This window comes from Triticum dicoccoides, chromosome 3B (assembly GCF_002162155.2).
Source record: "Triticum dicoccoides isolate Atlit2015 ecotype Zavitan chromosome 3B, WEW_v2.0, whole genome shotgun sequence".
Classification (NCBI taxonomy): Eukaryota; Viridiplantae; Streptophyta; class Magnoliopsida; order Poales; family Poaceae; genus Triticum; species Triticum dicoccoides.
The window spans coordinates 810,347,293-810,364,580 of NC_041385.1; the positions used below are offsets into that span (position 1 = coordinate 810,347,293).

General features: G+C 45.6%; 3 protein-coding genes and 1 long non-coding RNA gene across 12 annotated transcripts; 1 reads left to right on the top strand and 3 right to left on the bottom strand.

Annotated features, from left to right (window-relative positions):
* Positions 1-2,068: 2,068 nt before the first annotated feature.
* Positions 2,069-3,046, bottom strand: LOC119282396 (glutathione transferase GST 23-like). The gene is made up of 2 exons (XM_037562630.1): positions 2,633-3,046; positions 2,069-2,551 (listed from the first exon to the last, which is right to left on the bottom strand). Exons 1-2 carry the CDS (start codon positions 2,975-2,977, stop codon positions 2,171-2,173), a joined length of 726 nt encoding a protein of 241 aa, XP_037418527.1. The 5' UTR covers positions 2,978-3,046; the 3' UTR covers positions 2,069-2,170.
* A 7,190-nt stretch (positions 3,047-10,236) lies between these two features.
* Positions 10,237-15,817, top strand: LOC119278626 (flagellar assembly protein FliH-like). Of its 9 annotated transcripts, none has more exons than XR_005137903.1 (11): positions 10,237-10,424; positions 10,794-10,854; positions 11,052-11,170; positions 11,276-11,397; positions 11,498-11,761; positions 12,320-13,370; positions 13,832-13,918; positions 14,013-14,065; positions 14,361-14,490; positions 14,904-15,134; positions 15,259-15,817. XR_005137903.1 is itself a non-coding variant. In XM_037559956.1 (5 exons), the coding sequence occupies exons 2-5, from the start codon at positions 10,812-10,814 to the stop codon at positions 11,754-11,756; spliced, it is 543 nt and encodes a 180-aa protein (XP_037415853.1). In that variant the 5' UTR covers positions 10,237-10,424; positions 10,794-10,811; the 3' UTR covers positions 11,757-11,960. The 9 variants fall into 9 exon arrangements, 1 of the variants encoding a protein (XP_037415853.1); XR_005137904.1 differs by having other exon boundaries at positions 13,832-13,913; XR_005137901.1 differs by having other exon boundaries at positions 12,320-12,602; positions 12,876-13,370; positions 13,832-14,065.
* LOC119278627 lies at positions 14,832-15,375 on the bottom strand. The gene is made up of 2 exons (XR_005137906.1): positions 15,244-15,375; positions 14,832-15,128 (listed from the first exon to the last, which is right to left on the bottom strand). It is a non-coding gene; the product is annotated as an uncharacterized LOC119278627 (long non-coding RNA).
* LOC119280128 lies at positions 15,430-16,703 on the bottom strand. The gene is made up of 3 exons (XM_037561094.1): positions 15,809-16,703; positions 15,519-15,688; positions 15,430-15,447 (listed from the first exon to the last, which is right to left on the bottom strand). The coding sequence occupies exons 1-3, from the start codon at positions 16,701-16,703 to the stop codon at positions 15,430-15,432; spliced, it is 1,083 nt and encodes a 360-aa protein (XP_037416991.1).
* Positions 16,704-17,288: the final 585 nt, after the last annotated feature.

Here is a 17,288-nt window from a genome sequence, read left to right on the forward strand (position 1 = left end):
CTCGACATGCCACTCCGGCGGCAACTCCCACCTCTCTCCCTTCCGGTGCGGCCTCTCCCTCGCCTCCCAAAGGGTCGACGGCGAGGTACCAGCAGGGCAGGCGAGCGGCGAGCTGCCATGTGAGGAAGCTACTCTCCACAGCCGCTCTCCCCTCTCTTGATCTGCGGCGGCGCTGCTGCCATGGGAGTAGTGGCAGCGGTCCAGGAGCTGCATGAGAGCAGTGGGGCTAGCTAGCAACGGCACATGACGCGAATGGCGGAAGGAGGCGAGCAGCGTAGTGGGGAGGCATGCAGCACATCGGCCATCCTTGCGTGGATCTGGCGTCAAACATCGTGCGGATCCACGGGGTCGTCATGCTCGGAGGATAGCGAACCGGCGATGAAACTGCTGACCTTCATCCCGCCGTCCATGCTCCACATCATCCCGTCTCGCACCTGCGCCGCCGGTGGGAGGCCATCGCCTGTTGGTGAAGGCACTGGATCGATTCATTCAGAGGAGAGAGATGTACGTTGAAAGCTAGCTCAAAGCACTTTGATCGATTGATCCAGTAGCGTGTTGTGAAGCCGGCATGGGCTGCCTTGCTCACATCGATCCGATCGATCCAATTCAATGTTTATCAAAGAAGGAAATCTTTCCTGATTTTGTTTGATGCCGGTTGATTTTTTTTTAATTTTGTTTGTGTTTTGTTTGTTTGATCTTTGATGTCAAAATTCAATTCAATGTAAATATTCGGTCAAAAATGTCGTTAAAACTATAGTTATAACTGTTCAGATTGTACATAGTGGTAATCTCAATATTTCAATACACAAGATGAGCTGAACTAAATCCATTCAATTCCATCTCCAACCAAACACCGAGATGTAGTCATTCCATTCCACTCAATTGTCCCGAGTAAACACAGGAACGGAACCAACTCATTCTCGTGGAATGGAACCATGACATTCCATTCTACTTCGTTCTCAAACCAAACACACCATAAGACAAACACGGTTCACAAGGTGGATTTTCTATCTATTAGTTGACTTTGGTCATTGGAGCTTCCTCGGTCCTGAAAGGGGAACTCGTGCAGGCAAATCACCGCCAGGTAGTTTTTTTTTAACAAAGACGCTAGTGACGTCCGGCTTTAAATTAATAAATCCCGCAACAGAACAGGCTCAAGAACACATGAATCCAGCTTTAAATACCTAATCTCGTGTGGTCACAAACTCATAACCAAACGCACATCCGTGTTTACCGTGCTAACGGTAAGGTTTATGCTCCCGCGGCGTAGCTAGTTCGCTAGCGCTGCTGCCACCGTGTCTGTCGTGGCTAGCAAGCCATGAGAACAAATGGATGATCTCCAAAACTCCACGGCCGCCTGCCGCTCGTTGCATCCACCTCAGGAGGTCTATGGCTTGCCACCACAGTAGACACCTCCCTGCGGGGTCCACAAGCAGCATCATTCGTATCCATGTCCGCCGCAGCTGCTCTCGCCATTGCTCGCCATCACGGGAACCGGTGCATTGGTGTTACCACGATGAAGGAGGAAGCAAGGCAGCAGTTGAGCTTTTATAGGAACCTACGGTGGTAGGGCGGTGCAGATTCGACGCTAGGTTTCTAGCGAATAAGGAGGCGGCATCGCCAGAAAAATCCCACACAAGACATATGTGGCAGTCCCTCCCACGTGTCAACCCTTGATGGCTTGATTTTGACTGTGAAATTTTTTTCAAGGAAACCTCAGAAAAGATAAATAGTGAAAAGGGTCTATCTAGGACACATCTATGTGTTATGTCACGTCTAAACTGATGTCCATTCTATTTATGGTTTTTCTTGTCCTAGTTTTTTTGTTTCTTGTTGTTGCATTATTTACTTGTGATAGTTTAGATGTGACATCCTTAAAAAACATTTAAATGTGAATTAGTCAAACTGTGTCCATTCTATTTGTGGTTTTTCTTGTTCTAGTTTTTTTATTTCTTGTTGCTGCATTATATATTTGCGGTAGATTAGATATGACATTCTTAAAAAAAACATCTAGATGTGAATTAGTCAAACTGTTGTGAAAACTAGTGCTTGGGATAGTTTCCACGGCTGACGGGAAACTTTTCCCTTCTTTTTATTCCATAAACGACATCGGATCCACGTGCATCGACATGTATACATAGCCCTGATTTCGGCAGCGTTGACCAGTACGCTACTTCTGTGCAACCATTGCCTTAGCAATGGAGACATACAGATCCTTCCTCGCCGCCAAGGCAGCGAGCACGCGGGCCCTGTGCGGGAGGCACTGCCGCACGGTCTCGTCGGCCATGTACTCCCTCGCCCAGCGGCACAGCGCCGGGTGCGACTCCTCGGTGAGCAGCCGCACCCCGGCCATCTCCTCGAACACCCCCATCCAGTGCGCGAGCGCCCCGCCGGCGGCGATGTCGAGGAAGCCGATGGCGTCGCCGCCGAAGAACCTCTGCCCCTCCGGCAGCTGCGCCTCCAGCAGCGTCAGTTTCTCCTTCGTCTCCCTCGCTGCTGTCACCTGCGCCTCGCCGTCCGCCCACAGCGCCATCCACATAGGCTTCTTGCACTGCATGCCCATGCAGCAGAGTCATCGAGTGAAAACCATGAAAACTGAAAGTTGGGTGCTGAATTACTGCCGTTGCTGTACCTCCTCTTCGAGGAATCGGACCCAGAAGCGGGCGGTTGCGCGGGCGAGGGGGTCGACGGGGAGGAGCGGCGGGCTGGCGGGGAAGGCCTCGTCGACGTACTCGACGATGACGAGCGACTCCGGGATGGAGCGGTCGCCGTGGAGGAGCACGGGGACCGTCTTGTGGACGGGGTTGTGCGTGAGCAGCAGCTCACTCTTGTTGTTGAGGTCCTCCTCGATGAGCTGGTAGGGGACGCCCTTGAGGCGCAGGGCCAGCTCGGCGCGGTGGACGACCGGGCTGGCGAAGCAGCCGATGAGCCTCACCGGCTCCGACGGCATCGCGGCGGCCTTGCTCCTCGCTTCCATGCCCCGCCCGCCTGAGTTTTCGCCGGGATGTTTGTGTATCTAGCTCCGGCCGGCGGCCTCGGTGGTCAGTTATATATTCCGTCCTGGTGCGTGTGTTTCCTTGCGAGAAACTTCACGGCACCTTCGCATCTAAGGTTTGGGATAAGTTAAATTAGGAAGCACATGTTCTTCCACGACCTAAAGCTAGCTGCAAACAATTGTTATTAGCTTGTGATGACGACACGACGTTTGAATTGGTGGGCGTTTTCTTCAGTGCATTCGAACAGGAAAGACTTTGCCGGAAAGAAAAAAGATCGCACTACGAGTCGGCCGGTGGATATCCGCCGGCAACGGTTAGAGTCAGAGTTATCTTTTTTTTTAGGGAAGAGTCGGAGCTATCCGGCGTCCAAAACCGTCGTCATCACTGCATCAAGATGGTGTTGCGAAATCATTTACAACAAGGATAGTGCTCCAGAAATCATTTACTACAACATAGCTGATGTCGCAGATTTTCTTTCTTCACTATTTTTTAAATATGTGTTGTTGTGAAGCAAACTTTTTACAGATGATGTTGCACAAATTTGTTCATCTTTATTCTTTTTGCAACATAGGGTTCTTGTGGAAGACAATTTTGTAACACATGATATCACATAAAATCAGTACTTCTATAAAAGACTTAGTTGGTTATGATGGTGTGTCTGCCATCCGTCATTTCTGACCATTAGACATGCATCTAACGACTGTGAGGTAACTTGTGGCTTTTTGCAACAATAGCCCACTTCTCTGCTCCAATTTGCAGAAAATCCCTTAATATCTTGAAACCAACCACATCCCTCCCTCACCTTATCAAAACAGCCCGAGGAATATATTTTGAGTGAAACATAATATATTTTTAGTGATATATGTATATCAAAAGTAGAGTGTTTTCATTCAAGTTTGTGAACAAATATTATTCTACTTTGAACCGTTGCAATGCACAGGCACATTGCTAGTATTACAGAAGGAGCCACTTTAAGGACACACGCCTCACAGAGGAGGCAGATCGCTCGCGTGCGATCCGCCGGCTGATGGCAAACGTTTCACTCCATATTACAACTTGGTATTATCATCAAAGTGAAACAATATATAACTGCAAGAATAAATTGCACGCACTGGAAAGGCTATAAAGTACAACATTGTCAACTATTTGCATATCCAATTTGACCAAATGACCAATACATAGAGCATATCCGGTCAATAAGTTGTATATCCAGCCAAATAATTAACACATATGACAACTTTCTGGCTCCGGTGAATTGCGCACCACTTGGGCATCTATGTTCAGTTGCTTCAAATGACCGCAATACTTGGACACAACCTCTTGGATGATATCCCATCGACGGTTGACAGACTTTACCCCACGGTTGCAAATTAGTTCATCGGCGTAGAGTTTGAAATGCTTGTGCTCATGAAACCAAGTATGAATGTTGGCCCAAACTATTGCGCCCTTTTACTCCATGCCATGTAGCGGATTGGTGCTAGTGGCCAATCACGCATCGCACAATAACTCATCCTCTGTCATGTTGAAAATTTCTCCTCTACCCTTCTTCTTTGGTTCGGCAACAAATTTGTCTGGATCAAGGTCGTTGTCGTTGCCGTCTTCCTCCTGCTCCTGCTGGCGAGTGACCCAATCCGAACGTTGGGTATACGTGCTGGATTGCATGTACATATCCGGCTTGGTGTACATGCCTGGTTGCGTGTCCTACACCTGGATGCGTGGACTCCAAGTCATCCACATGCATGTCCTCGTAGCAGCCTCTACCTCCGCCTCAATCATGGATCATTTCAAACATATGCCTGTCCACATCAATGTACGAGCTCGCCAGGTTGAGACATACTTGCGAACAGAGTGCGGGCACCGAGTTGCTCCACGCCAAGCATCCGTCTTCAGCCAAGTTGTGGCGATGTAGACTCCAAGAAAAGCATTAGTGGCACGTTGACATCAACGCAATAAGGCACGTGTCAGGCGGCAGATGTCAAGGACTGCTGCTGCTTGTGATAATGTTGGGATTTCCCTGAAGAGGAAGGATGATGTAGTGTAGTAGCAAAAGGTATTTTACTCAGTTAAAAATCAAGGTTTATTGAACTAATAGGAGATGCGACGCAAACAAAAAAACCGGTACCTACACACATAAAGCAAATACTTGCAACCAATGAAGGCAAAAGGGTTGTCTAGCTCCTTGTTCTCGCCAATTGCAAGGATCAAATCTGAGTAGGCCGACATCCATCTTCATCTACTACTATTACTCCACCCCTTAATCGCTATCTATCATGCTTCTTAAGGTATTAAGTTCATAACAAACAGAGTAATGTTTGGACCATGATGATATAATTTTTGAAAACTCATTTTTTTGAAAAGGTTGTGCATTTTTGTTGAAAACATAATATTTTTCCCAAGTCTGTGAGAATTTTTTGAAGGCACAATTTATTTTTCAAAAAATTTAATATTTTTTGAAAACACAAACACCATTTGAAAAAAAATTGAAAGCACATTTTGTTCAAGTTTGTGAACATTTTTTCGGAATGTGAACAGCATTACAAATTTCAATCATTTTTTTTAATTCCAATATTTGTTGAAATTTTGGAACATTTTTTGAATATTGGGAACAATTTTTAAAATTCCAATCACTTTTTGAAAAAGTGAGTAATTTTGAAAATTCCATATATGTTTCGAAAGCATAAACAAAAAAATGAAATTCAGAAGATTTTAAACATTTTAAAGTAAGAATTTTTTATTAAATCTCAAAGATTTTTTGAAACACAAACAATTTTTTAAAACTATAAACATTTTAAAAGTGGAGATATTAAAAATGTTTCAATTGCTCGCTTGGTTTGCTCTTTGCTAAAGGATGACAAAATGACATAGCCAGTGTCACATAGGCATGATGTTAAAGTTGTACAACATAAAAATATATTAGTCCCATTGTGACATTTATAAGACCTTTCTAGAGTCCATGGCAGTGTCAAAATCCGTATTCGTGACAAATAAACATCCGATTTGTGTTGTAGGGCCAATGACCTACAACAGCCCTTAGTTCTATGTTGTCAGGCTTGGCATTCGGGTTTACCCAAAAATACGGGTTGGGTAATTCGGTTTTTTGAACATTCGGGTTTTCAAAAACGATACCCGATGTTTGTCCAAATTTTCTGATACCCAACAATTCTAGTACCTGGAAAATCAGGTTCGGGTAATCACGAATTACCCGAAATACCACAAGCAGAATGTTTGTGGCGGACGTTTGGACTCCCCAAGAGCTCCTTGATTTGGGCCGGTCTATGGGATTCGAACGTCTAGACCAGTCCGACCCATTTTTGAGATCCAACTTGGATGGTTAAAAGCGTTCGGACGGCCTTTACAGATGTTTGGGGCATTGTGGTGATCCGCATAGGAGATGCCCTAATATGAAGCTCCTATTGGATGCTCGTTACGTCCAATAGGGGGCGCAACGCAAAACGGGCGAAGCGCGACTGACGGTCCATTGGCACACTATAGAACCATGGGACACTGTAGCACGAGGTTAGTATAGCGCGCGTAACTCAAATTTGCGAACATTTTTTGAAAACACGATTATTTTCAAGTTTGTGAGCATGTTTTGAAAGCACAATTTCTTTTTCAAATTTGTGAATTTTTTTAAACACAAACACCATTTGAAATGTCAAACTTTTTGAAAGTGCAATTTCTTTTCAAGTTTGTCAACAATTTTTGAAAACGTGAATACCATTTGAAATTTCAAACATTTTTCGAATAAATATTTTTAGAAATTTGTAAACATTTTTTAAAATTTTGAACATATTTTGAAGAGAGCAATTTTGAAAATTCCGTATATTTTTACAAACTAGGAACAAAAATATTGCTATTCAGAAGATTTTGAACATTTTAAAAAAATAACAATTTATTAAATCTTGAAGATTGTTGAAACACGGCTTTTTTTAAAACTATAAACATTTTGAAAGTGTAGGTAAATTAAATAAATTGAAAATATTGAAAATTATAAACATTTTTTAAAATTGTGATATTTAAAATTGTTAATTTATGAGGAAACAAAAAATATGGAAAAAAAGAATAAAAGATACGAAAAACACTGAAGACACAAGGGAAAGAGAAAGAAAAACAATTCTAGATGCTTCTAAAATTCTAAAAGGTTCACAAAACCAGGGGTACCGTAGACCCGTGTGCTAGCTAAAGGACGACGGAACTAGGGATGGCACCCGCAGGGTTTGGGTACGGGTGGAGCCATCCCATACCCTTACCCATCCCCTCTGAGCTTACCCATCACCCTTACCCATACCCATCGATGGGTATAATTTTTTCCCATACCCGTTACCCGACAGGGTACATGGGTACCCATGGGTAAAATTATCCATGTTTGCAAAGCATCAGTTTGAACTACTCAGAGTCATAAAAACAACATATAATTATAATCTATAAACAACAATAGATTATAACAACAACAACAACACACTTTTAAACAACAACACATCATAAACAACATCATATTTAATAAACAACATCACTTTCTCGTAAACAACAACACATCAAAACATCATCACACAGTCATATATTTTGAGTTCACAAATTCATGATAAAGTGTAGAGATAATTTTTAGTTCATATAGATTTTATATGGGTACATGGGTATGTGGGTATGGGTTACATGATCCCATACCCGTACCCACTCTACCCGATGGGTTTAACATTTCCCTATTCATATACCCATGGATAATTTTTTGTCCCATACCCTTACCCTAATAGGGTTTTTACCCGCAGGGTACGTGGGTAATGGGTACCCATTGCCATCCCTAGACGGAACGGCACAGCCAGTGTCACATAGGTACGATGTTAAAGTTGTACTACAAAATACCCACCGAAAAAAAAGATTCTCCATTTTGTATACCAAGCCACTTCAGTTTTTTAACTTTAATTTTCCATTTTGTATACCAAGCCACTTCAGTTTTTTAACTTTAATTTATAATTTTGTTTAATAAAATATGAGTTATATGTCATCAAAAATATATTGCTCCCTCTGTAACATTTTATACGATGTTTCAAGATGATATGTCGGCTCAGTTTTTCGGAGGTGCTCACAGGAGTAGCGTATGCGTGTGTGCGTTCATAAGGGTGAGTGTATGCGCGTATATATGAGCGCTTGTGTCTGTACTGATGTTCAAAAAAAAACTCACATTTTGTTAGATGAACTAGTGGCCAAACAGTAGACACGAAAAATATGAAAAATGACCTTGTATAAAAATCGGAGAAAGTACAAAATTCCGTATCCGTGACGAATAAACATCCGATTCGTGTTTGTGTTGGCCGTCGAAACTATACGAAAAAGAAAGGACGCCGCTAACTGCCACACGTGTGGGTATTAAGAAATCTGCCCACACGTTCTGTGTGGTGCCTAAGAGGACCAACCCACACGTCTGTGTGTGGGCAAAACAACTAGCGCACACACGCCTTTTTTCCCCTCCCGGTCCCTCCTATACGCGTGCGTGTGGGCAAAATAGATAACACCCACACGCCCGTTATGCCAGGTCTCATACCTCGTGGTCCTGCACGTCCCACGTGACACTTTACCGCGCGCCCCACAGTTGCCATGGGCCGGACCCTTGTCCGTGTTTGTTTAAGTGCAGTTGCCATGTCGCTGAACTACGGTTGCCATGTCGGACCACTACAGTTGCCATATTTGCTCAACTGCAGTTGCCATCTCAGGTCAAAGTTCCACATTGCCATTTTTTGGACAACTACAACTGTTGCCATATGTGGTCTGGTCTACTGCAGTTGCCATGATTTCAAAATTTTAGGAGTTGCCACCTACTAACACTAGGCAGTTGCCATGTAGTGCTACAAAAAAAGGCATCGCAAAAAACATGTTCGGGTAAAAGAGAGAGTTGCCATGTGCTCACAAGCACGCTAGGGCAGTTGCCATTTAAAAAAGAAAGAGTTGTCATCTGTTTACGTGCACGCTAGGGCAGTTTACCATGTACCATGCCAAACATATGGCAACTGACATGTTCGGGTAAAAAAAAAAGAGTTGCCATCTACTTGCAATCACACTAAGGCAGTTGTCATGTACACTGCAAAACGCATGACAACTGGCAGCTTAGGTGTGGAAGAGGAGGCGGGCGTGTGGGCGAGATGGCAAACTGCCCACACACCATCCCTTGTGCGTGACTGAAACTGGTGTGTGGGCGAACTGCTAAACGCCCACACACCGGCCCCTCCGTGTGGTAAAACGGATGTGTGCGCGACCTCTCTCACACATCACACACGCGAGTTGTCCTACGTGGCATACAAAATCAGCTAATTCGTGCCAAGATTCGTGCAGAAGTTACTGAACGGTGATGGAGGCGTGTGGGTGAGTTGGTTAACACCCACACGTATGGGTGTTAACATTTCTGAAAAGAAAAGGGCCGCACTAACTGTCACACGTGTGGCAGGAAGGAATACGCACCACACGTCTCTAATGTAAACAGATTGCCACGTCATCGCATGCATGCATGCAGGAATCTTTTTGGATTTTCAGTTCTTAAAATGTTTTATCTCTTAAACGAAAAATCCGATTGAAAATCCGTTTTCACCATTAAATCCCTCACGATGGGATCTTTGAAACTAGATCCCATGTTGATATGTTTTGATGAAATTTCTTTTGGATTAAAAGTTGCCATGTCTATTGCATTTAAATTGCCATGATGTTTACACTGAAGTTGCCATAATATGTTTCAGCTATTTTCTTCTACATTTAAAAGTAAATTTTCACATTTATAAAACGGGGAATTAAGAAACTAGACTTGCCATGAACCATAAACTAAAATTACCATGATACATGCACGTAAAATTGCCATGGTTCATACAAAAAATAATTTTCATGGTCAAAGTACTGGAGTTGCCATCATCAAAATACTAAAATTGCCATGATCTACAAACTAAAATTGCCACATGGCAACTGCAGTGTAAACATCACGGCAATTTCTGGGAAAAAAAATTCGTCGAAACATATCAACATGGGGTCTAATTTTGAAGATCTCGTCGAGACGGATTTAATGATAAAAACGGATTTTTAGTTCAGTTTTTTATTTAGGAGATACAATATTTTTAAGCCAAAAACAAAAAAAATCTGCTGATATCATATATTCATATGTGACAAAATGAGTGGTGATGGAGGCGTGTGGGCGATGTGCAAACGCCCACCCGTGTGGGCGTAAACGTTTCCGAAAGAAAAAAGGAAGTGGAAAAGAACAGCAGCCTTCTATCCCGTCGGCCGTCGCCGCTCTCCCGACGCCGCCGCCGCCGCCGCCTCCTCGTGTAGCCCCCACCCGACGTCGTCCTCCTGCCCGTGGATCTCCGTCGCCGCCTTCCCCGTAGAGCCCACGCACCCCCTCCACCCCCGGCCCCGCCGTCCCCGTTGAGCACTGAATCCGCCGGCCGCCAGGTAAGGCTCCATCCTCTCCCGTACTCCCGTCTTCCTCTTGCTTGCTGACCCCGCTGCACGAGCCGTGCGACTTCATCAAGCTGGCTCTAGGCTTCGGGATGGATGGGGGCGGCGGGGAAGGTTTCGTGTGAGCTGTTCCTGTGATGCTCACGGTCTCTTCCAGAGATTGTCCAGATTTTTTGCATACTTTTGAATTTCAATTTAGAATTTACTCTCTTCGATAGATGATAGAGAGAGGGAAAAATAACAATTACCATGTGAAAAAAAGACTTTATTATATGACACGAGGCCAGTGAACTAGTAAACAGAAAACTAAGCTGATGCCTGTCAACTGACACCATTCTCCTTGGTGCTCCATGTTTGTTTCAGGTGCAGATTGGTTTCTCGATGGAGGCACCACCGTCGAGGGAGGAAGGAGCCTATTGGCATGGTACTTCCCGAGCCTTATTCTGATGTGATATCACTAGATTTTGCACCCATCTGTCTGTCTGTCTTTCGTTGCCATGTAAATATGTTGCCCGGATACAGTTTCTGCTTAATGAAACAATGTAGGTTCTGTTTGAACTTCAAAATTACTAGCATTCCATGACATCACAACTAGTTTTCTCCCCGCCAATTTCGATTCAGGCAATGGTGAAGATGCTGCTTCGGACGATGGCTCCTCCTGGTGTGATTATTCAGATTCCCCAGGACATGGTTCCAGCTTACACACAGAATGGGCCCACATGCAGGACCGGCTTCATAAGGTATATAATTATTTTGACTTCCATGGTTGTTGATTAATCATTAATCATCAGTTTGAGTTGATATCAAAAAGTTTGACGGTAAGGCTCTTTTGGTTTCTCTTGTAGATGGGCTATAGGGAAGGCATATCCGAAGGGCGGAAGGACGCTGCCCAAGAGGGCTTCAATCTTGGGCATAGGCAATCTGCGCCTGTAGGATACAAGTGGGGTCTCGTTCGGGGAATTACTAGGTGAAGTGGATTTCTGGTCATGCCAACTACAGTTTTCTTTATAGACTTCCTCTTATATACTGTTATTGTTTTTGTTTTTTTTTGTCCTTAAAAAAAGCAGTGCATTGGCTAGTCTTCCGGACAGTCTAAAAGAAAAGTTGCTGCTCGACGCCCAACGTAGGAGGGAACTTGAAGATTTGCGCAACTCTGTGCAAGAAATTTCACCAGAGGCTGCACTGCGGATGTTTCATGAGAGTATTATTCAGGATAATGCTCCGCTAGTGGAAAGCAGGCTTCAAACCATTCCAAATGATCTTCTGCTGTTGTTGCGCGAATGCCCAGATGTTCAAGTTCCTGAAGAGTTGAAACGAGTTCCGTAAGCAAGGTCGATAGTGAAATTGCAAGCACCACTGATTTTGAACTCTGGTAGAATCACTTGGACTGAGTTCTTCTGAAGGATGCAGTTGTAAACCCTGTGATACTAAGATTTTCTTTATCATGTCACCCCTTCTTCGCTATGAAACTCCTGTAAATTCACATTAGGAATGACCACCATAGTAATATATTTCTTTGTGAGTGTTGCATCTTTCTGATCTTCCTTTCCCAACCGTTGCCCTGGTCTACTTAACCCTTTGGCATTTGCAATTGCTAATGAAGCGTATTGGTATTCTTCATTGATTTTGAACAATTTGTTATATTCTTGGGAAAGTATGAATAATTGTTACACTCAGCACTCAGTGCAGATATCACTAGTTATTGTACTTTTGATAGTGTATAGGTTCTGATAATTTCTGGCATTTCGTAATACTGACAATTATGCTAAGTATTTTAGAAGTATATTGTTGAAAATGGCATACTGCATATTTGATGAAACCTCTCGTCTCATTTTTTTTCATATCTAACGAGCATTTATCAACTTTTTTCTTTTTCATGTTCTGTGCAGACAGAAAATGCTAGTTTGCATCGGCTGGCTTCAGCAAATGCACTCAAATCTGCTCAACCGAAGGGCCCGATCCACACCTCAGAGTTGCGATGACCTACTGCTGTTAATGGGATGTTAACTGCATGCTGATATGTCCTTTGATGGTCCATGGTAGTTATTGGACTGCACACCGTGTCAGTAAGTTGTCTGCTTCTATTTCTGTTACAGGGGTTGGTGTGATTGGAACATCAAGCTGTTGGTTTTGAGTGTTAATGCCATCTATTCATGGTGATGCATGCTTCAGGTTGGTGAGAGCATCAAACCTTTGTATCCGTTGTGACTTGTGACTGTTTGTTTTGAGTGTTATATTCATGGTGATTCATGCTTGATCAATCTGCCTTCTTCACATGTCCGTTTGGAGTGTTTCTTGTTGTTCCTATTCAGTGCCATTTATTTGGTTTCATGTGGGACTATTCCTTGGTTGCTACTGAGCTGAATGAAGTACCAGGCCCACATGCAAGCTCTTTTTGTCTGTCTGCATTGTTCAAGGCTGCATCTTACACTCATGACATTGCAGGACATAATTTGAAATGGTTTGGTGCGCAGCACCAGAAATCCCTGGACGAAATGATCGAACCTTTGGAGATTCTTCCGCCGTCTCTTGTTACCTGATATGGCATTTCTGCCATGTGAATAGCTGTTTTCTTGCATACAGTTCCTTTGTGTCATTGTCATTTATTATATTTTCCTTTTGTTGTCCTTCAAGCAGTGCATTAGCTAGTCTTCCTGATGACAGTCTAAAAGAAAAGCTGCTGCTCGATGCCCAGCATAGAGGAAACCTTGAAGATTTGAACAACTCTGTGCTAGAAATTTCAGCAGAGGGCGCGCTGCAGCTGTTTCAAGAGAGTATTCTTGAGGATAATCGTCAACCAGAGGAAAGCAAGCTCCGAACTTTTCCAAAGGACCTTCTGTTGCTGTTGCACGACTTCCCAGATGTTCAAGTTTCTGAAGAGTTGAAACGAGTTCCGTAACCAAGGCCATAAATGAAATTGCAAGCACCACTGGTTTCGAGGTATGGTAGAATCACTTAGACCGAGTTCTTCTGAAGGATGTAGTTATAAATCCTCTGATACTAATTAATATTTTCTTTATGGTGTAACCTTTCTTTGCCATGAACTCCTGTAAATTCCCATCATGAATGACAATAATAATATTTTCTTCCTAAGTTTCGCATCTTCCTGTTATTCATTTACCATGCTCTGGTTTACTTGATGCTTTTGGCATTTGCTAGTGTACCGTATTGGTATTTCCATTGATTTGATCCATTGTGGTATTCTTGGGACAGTCTGGATAATTGCTGTACTCAGTGAAGATATCATTAGACATTCTGCTTTTGCTAGTTATAAGTTTTGAAACATTCTGCCATTTCGCCATACTGACAATGTGGTAAACTGAAGATGCACGTTCCCAGAAAATCATTAGATATTCTATGGAGCATTTACCCACTTTTTGTCCTTTCCACGTTTTGTGCAGAGAAAAATGCACTCACATCTGCTCAACTGAAGGACCCTGATCCACTCCTAGCTCAAAATTGCTATGCCCTACTGCTGTTAATGTGAGGTGAACTGCATGCTGATATATCCTTTGATGGCCCATGATAGTTGTTGGACTGCACACCATGTGTGTAAATTGTCTGCTTCGATTTCAATTACAGCCTGTTGGTGTGATTGGAGCATATCAAGCTGAGCATGAGCATCCATCCTTCAGGTTGGTGAGAGCATCAAACCTGCTACCCGTTGTGGCTTGTGACTGTTGGTTCCAGTGTTAATGCCATCTATTCATGGTGATTCATGCTTGATCCATCTGCCTTCTTCTCGTATCCGTTTGGAGCGCTTCTTGTTGTTTCTATTCAGCGCCATTTATTACCATATCTGTTTGGAGCGTTTCTTGCTGTTTCTATTCAGTCCCATTCAGTGCCATTTATCTGGGCCTATGTTTTGGTTGTACCTGAGATGAATGAAGAAGTACCAGGCGTGCTAAATCTTGTTTATTTGTTTGCCAGGACATGATTTTTTGGTGCGCACCAGAAAACTCTGGACCGAATCGTCGAATATTTGAAAATTCTGCTGCTGTTTCTTGTTACCTGACATGGCATTCGATCACGCCTGTTCTGCATCGTTGCACCCCAGCAGGTCTGAACCATCTTTTATACTGTCTCAGTTAGTCACCAAATTAGACATCTGTTCTACTGTCTCAATTAGGCACCAAATTAGACCTGCAACCAACAGTTAGTTGCATTGATAACACAAGTAGAGTCTCAGCAATCACCAGTTAGGTCTTTTAATTGCTTATTTTTGTGTTAATAGAGTTACTACTTTAACACATTGCAAATAGGCACAGCATATGGAAACATTCACATCCATAGATAAGATGGACAAAAAACTGGAACTTCCCTTTTGCTGATTAATCACAGAGAATGCAAACAAACACAAAAAGATCCCAGAAGATCGCCAAGACACGCTCTCGCAACACATGCTGTCAATAAGAGTTTTATTGATCTTTGTCCAAGCAAGGAATACATCTGAATACTCTTGCTATTTTGCAGGTCTCATTTTTGTCATCACTAAAATATCAGCATGAGCACAGCAGACCTATGTACACATGCACTACGCCACTACACTATGAAGAACAGCTGACAATGTGAGCAAGATCTCAGGTGCTGGTGAGCAGCTCTCTACCCTCGCCGAGCAGGTCTCTGGCGCAAATATTGCAGTGACCACCAAGTTAGAACCCCAATTACCATCACATCTGCTCCAGCTTGAACCCCAAACTGCAAGTAAAGATTCGACACCGCATCATGAGTGAAATATTCAGCATACCAACAATTTGTGCCACATGAATGAATTCTACTGCTTGAAATTATTTTTACACCTAGTTGGTCTTACCTCTAAAGCTATCAGTTGCAGGCAAAGCTTTTCTTGTCGTCGGACTTCTTCTCGCCCAGGGTAGGCGGCAGAACAGTCTCAAAGGCCTGGACAAGCATCTCCACCTTCCTCTTCTGAGCACGGGCCAACTTGTTCACTGTCCTCCGAAGTGCATAATCGACCATCCACTCCTCGGCATTCTTGCGATCATCGGTCATCTGATGCCTGAGATCAATCTTCTCAGCATCCGGATCAGGCACCACCGGAAGAAAGTTGGGGGCCCTGGGGTTGAATGCCCGGATTCGCTCCCCGCCTCTGGGCGTTCTTCTCCTGGACATGGTCAGCTTGTTTCCCTGGCTGGTTGCCGCGGCATCAGCACCTGCATCCTCGAAATTCATCCCACCAAATGCACTTGATATGTCATCCATTGAGGATTCCACTGAAGAGGAGCCGCCGCCGCCGCAATCTGCAGAATTGCGACATTGTTCGCCGATGGTCAGCAGTTTGTTTCTGGAATTCATTCAAGTGGTGGAAACTGAAACTGAAACTGGAAAGAAACAAGCGATTTCAGGAAGAGAGATTTCACCTTTGGACATGTTGTTGCCTTTGTATCTTGCACCCAGCTCCTCTGAGATATCAGATTTGTCGCAGGCAGCAGAGTCCTCCTCCTCCTCTGCTTCTTGTTGATCGACCCAAGAAGCATCCCCCTCCTCTTGACCAATCTGCTCCTTGCGTCCGGGAGAGGGAGAGCTCGCCGTGCCCGGCAGGTCGGCGAAGCCATCGGAGATTACGTCGCTGGACCCGCAGGAGCCGTCCACCGAGGCGGCCGGGTCGCCCCACTTGTCGTCGTCCCGGCGACCCCGGCGGCCGAAGTTGACGTAGGGAGACTCCACCTCCTCGGCGGAGAGGCCGCTGCAGCAGGAGCCCGAGCTCGCCGTCTTGGGTCGGGCGCCGGCGCCGGGGCACGCCACCTGGATGAAGAACCCGTCGTCCCCTTTGCCGGCGACAGTATTGGTGCTGGGGTTGCGGAAGGCGGAGACGCCCCTGTGCTTCATGCTCTGCTCCGTCTTGATGAGGCCCCTGCGGGACGCCAGGAAGGCCCCCAGCGGCGGCGCCGCGGGCGCGTGGCCCTTGAAAGAGCAGTAGGCGTACCGGCACGCGCGGCGCCCCTCGCAGCCCCCGCCGCCGCCGAGCGCGCGGGCGCTCTTCTGCGCGGAGGCGCACGTCGGCCTGGCCGCGCGCGGCGTGCTCCCAACCAGCGCCGCCGCGTTGGCCCCCACTGGCTGCGCGGCGGGTGCGGAGGCCGCAGATGCGACCTCCCGGCCGGCCCTGGCGCCGGAGCTGCTGGTCGGTCTCATGTACCCGGGGTCCGCCGACGCGGGCACGGCCGCGGCCCCGCCCCCGGCGCGCGCGCGAGCCCCGGTCGTGGGGACGGCGGCGGGCTCCCGGGCCCCCCTGCGCGGCTGCTTGCAGTGCACCATGGCCTCCTGCTCTGGCGGCGGCGGCGGCAGCCAAGAAAGGAAAGAAAGGTGGAGATTGGGGTTGGTTCGGGGTTGCGATCCTGGCGGCAGAGGAGCAAGAAAAAGGAAGGTTTTGATTGCGGCGAGAGGGCGATGGGCTGGATTCGATTCCGTCGGACGGACTCGGAAGGAGTGGGGAGGCGGCCGGCGGCGTGGATGGATGCGTTTGGGTTCTTGGGGTTGGGGGGAGGCGACGCGAGGTGGCCAGATTTTGAATGCCCGGCTCGCTCGCTCGCGTGCGGGGTACAGTGTATATCCTCTGTGGGCGTGGGTCCTGTGGGCTTCGCTATGCTGACCCACGCACACGCCACGCCGCCTGCTCTGGTTTTCCTCGGCTTGGATTCAGGGGGGTTGGTTGCTGCTGCTGCTGCTGTTGCTCTGGACTTTGTTGAGGTTTTTATGGTAACTCAGAGAGGTTTCACTTTTTCCGGGGTTATGGACGTATGGTAACCGATGTTAGTAGGATGAGCTCACTTTTGGATGGCGAGTTTTTGGAGACCATCTCATACTACGTTTCTTCCAGGCAAAAGGTATGTATGAAAAAAA

What these genes read in the sequence shown, in the direction of transcription:
- LOC119282396 (XM_037562630.1), bottom strand. Translation starts at nt 2,977, where the DNA reads ATGGAAGCGAGGAGCAAGGCCGCCGCGATGCCGTCGGAGCCGGTGAGG. An exon ending in TCCGATTCCTCGAAGAGGAG is followed by an intron (nt 2,552 to 2,632) that starts GTACAGCAACGG and finishes ATGGGCATGCAG; the next exon opens with TGCAAGAAGCCTATGTGGAT.
- LOC119278626 (XM_037559956.1), top strand. Translation starts at nt 10,812, where the DNA reads ATGGAGGCACCACCGTCGAGGGAGGAAGGAGCCTATTGGCATG. An exon ending in GGAAGGAGCCTATTGGCATG is followed by an intron (nt 10,855 to 11,051) that starts GTACTTCCCGAG and finishes ATTTCGATTCAG; the next exon opens with GCAATGGTGAAGATGCTGCT. An exon ending in CTCGTTCGGGGAATTACTAG is followed by an intron (nt 11,398 to 11,497) that starts GTGAAGTGGATT and finishes TAAAAAAAGCAG; the next exon opens with TGCATTGGCTAGTCTTCCGG.
- LOC119280128 (XM_037561094.1), bottom strand. Translation starts at nt 16,703, where the DNA reads ATGGTGCACTGCAAGCAGCCGCGCAGGGGGGCCCGGGAGCCCGCCGCC. An exon ending in AGGCAACAACATGTCCAAAG is followed by an intron (nt 15,689 to 15,808) that starts GTGAAATCTCTC and finishes GCAATTCTGCAG; the next exon opens with ATTGCGGCGGCGGCGGCTCC.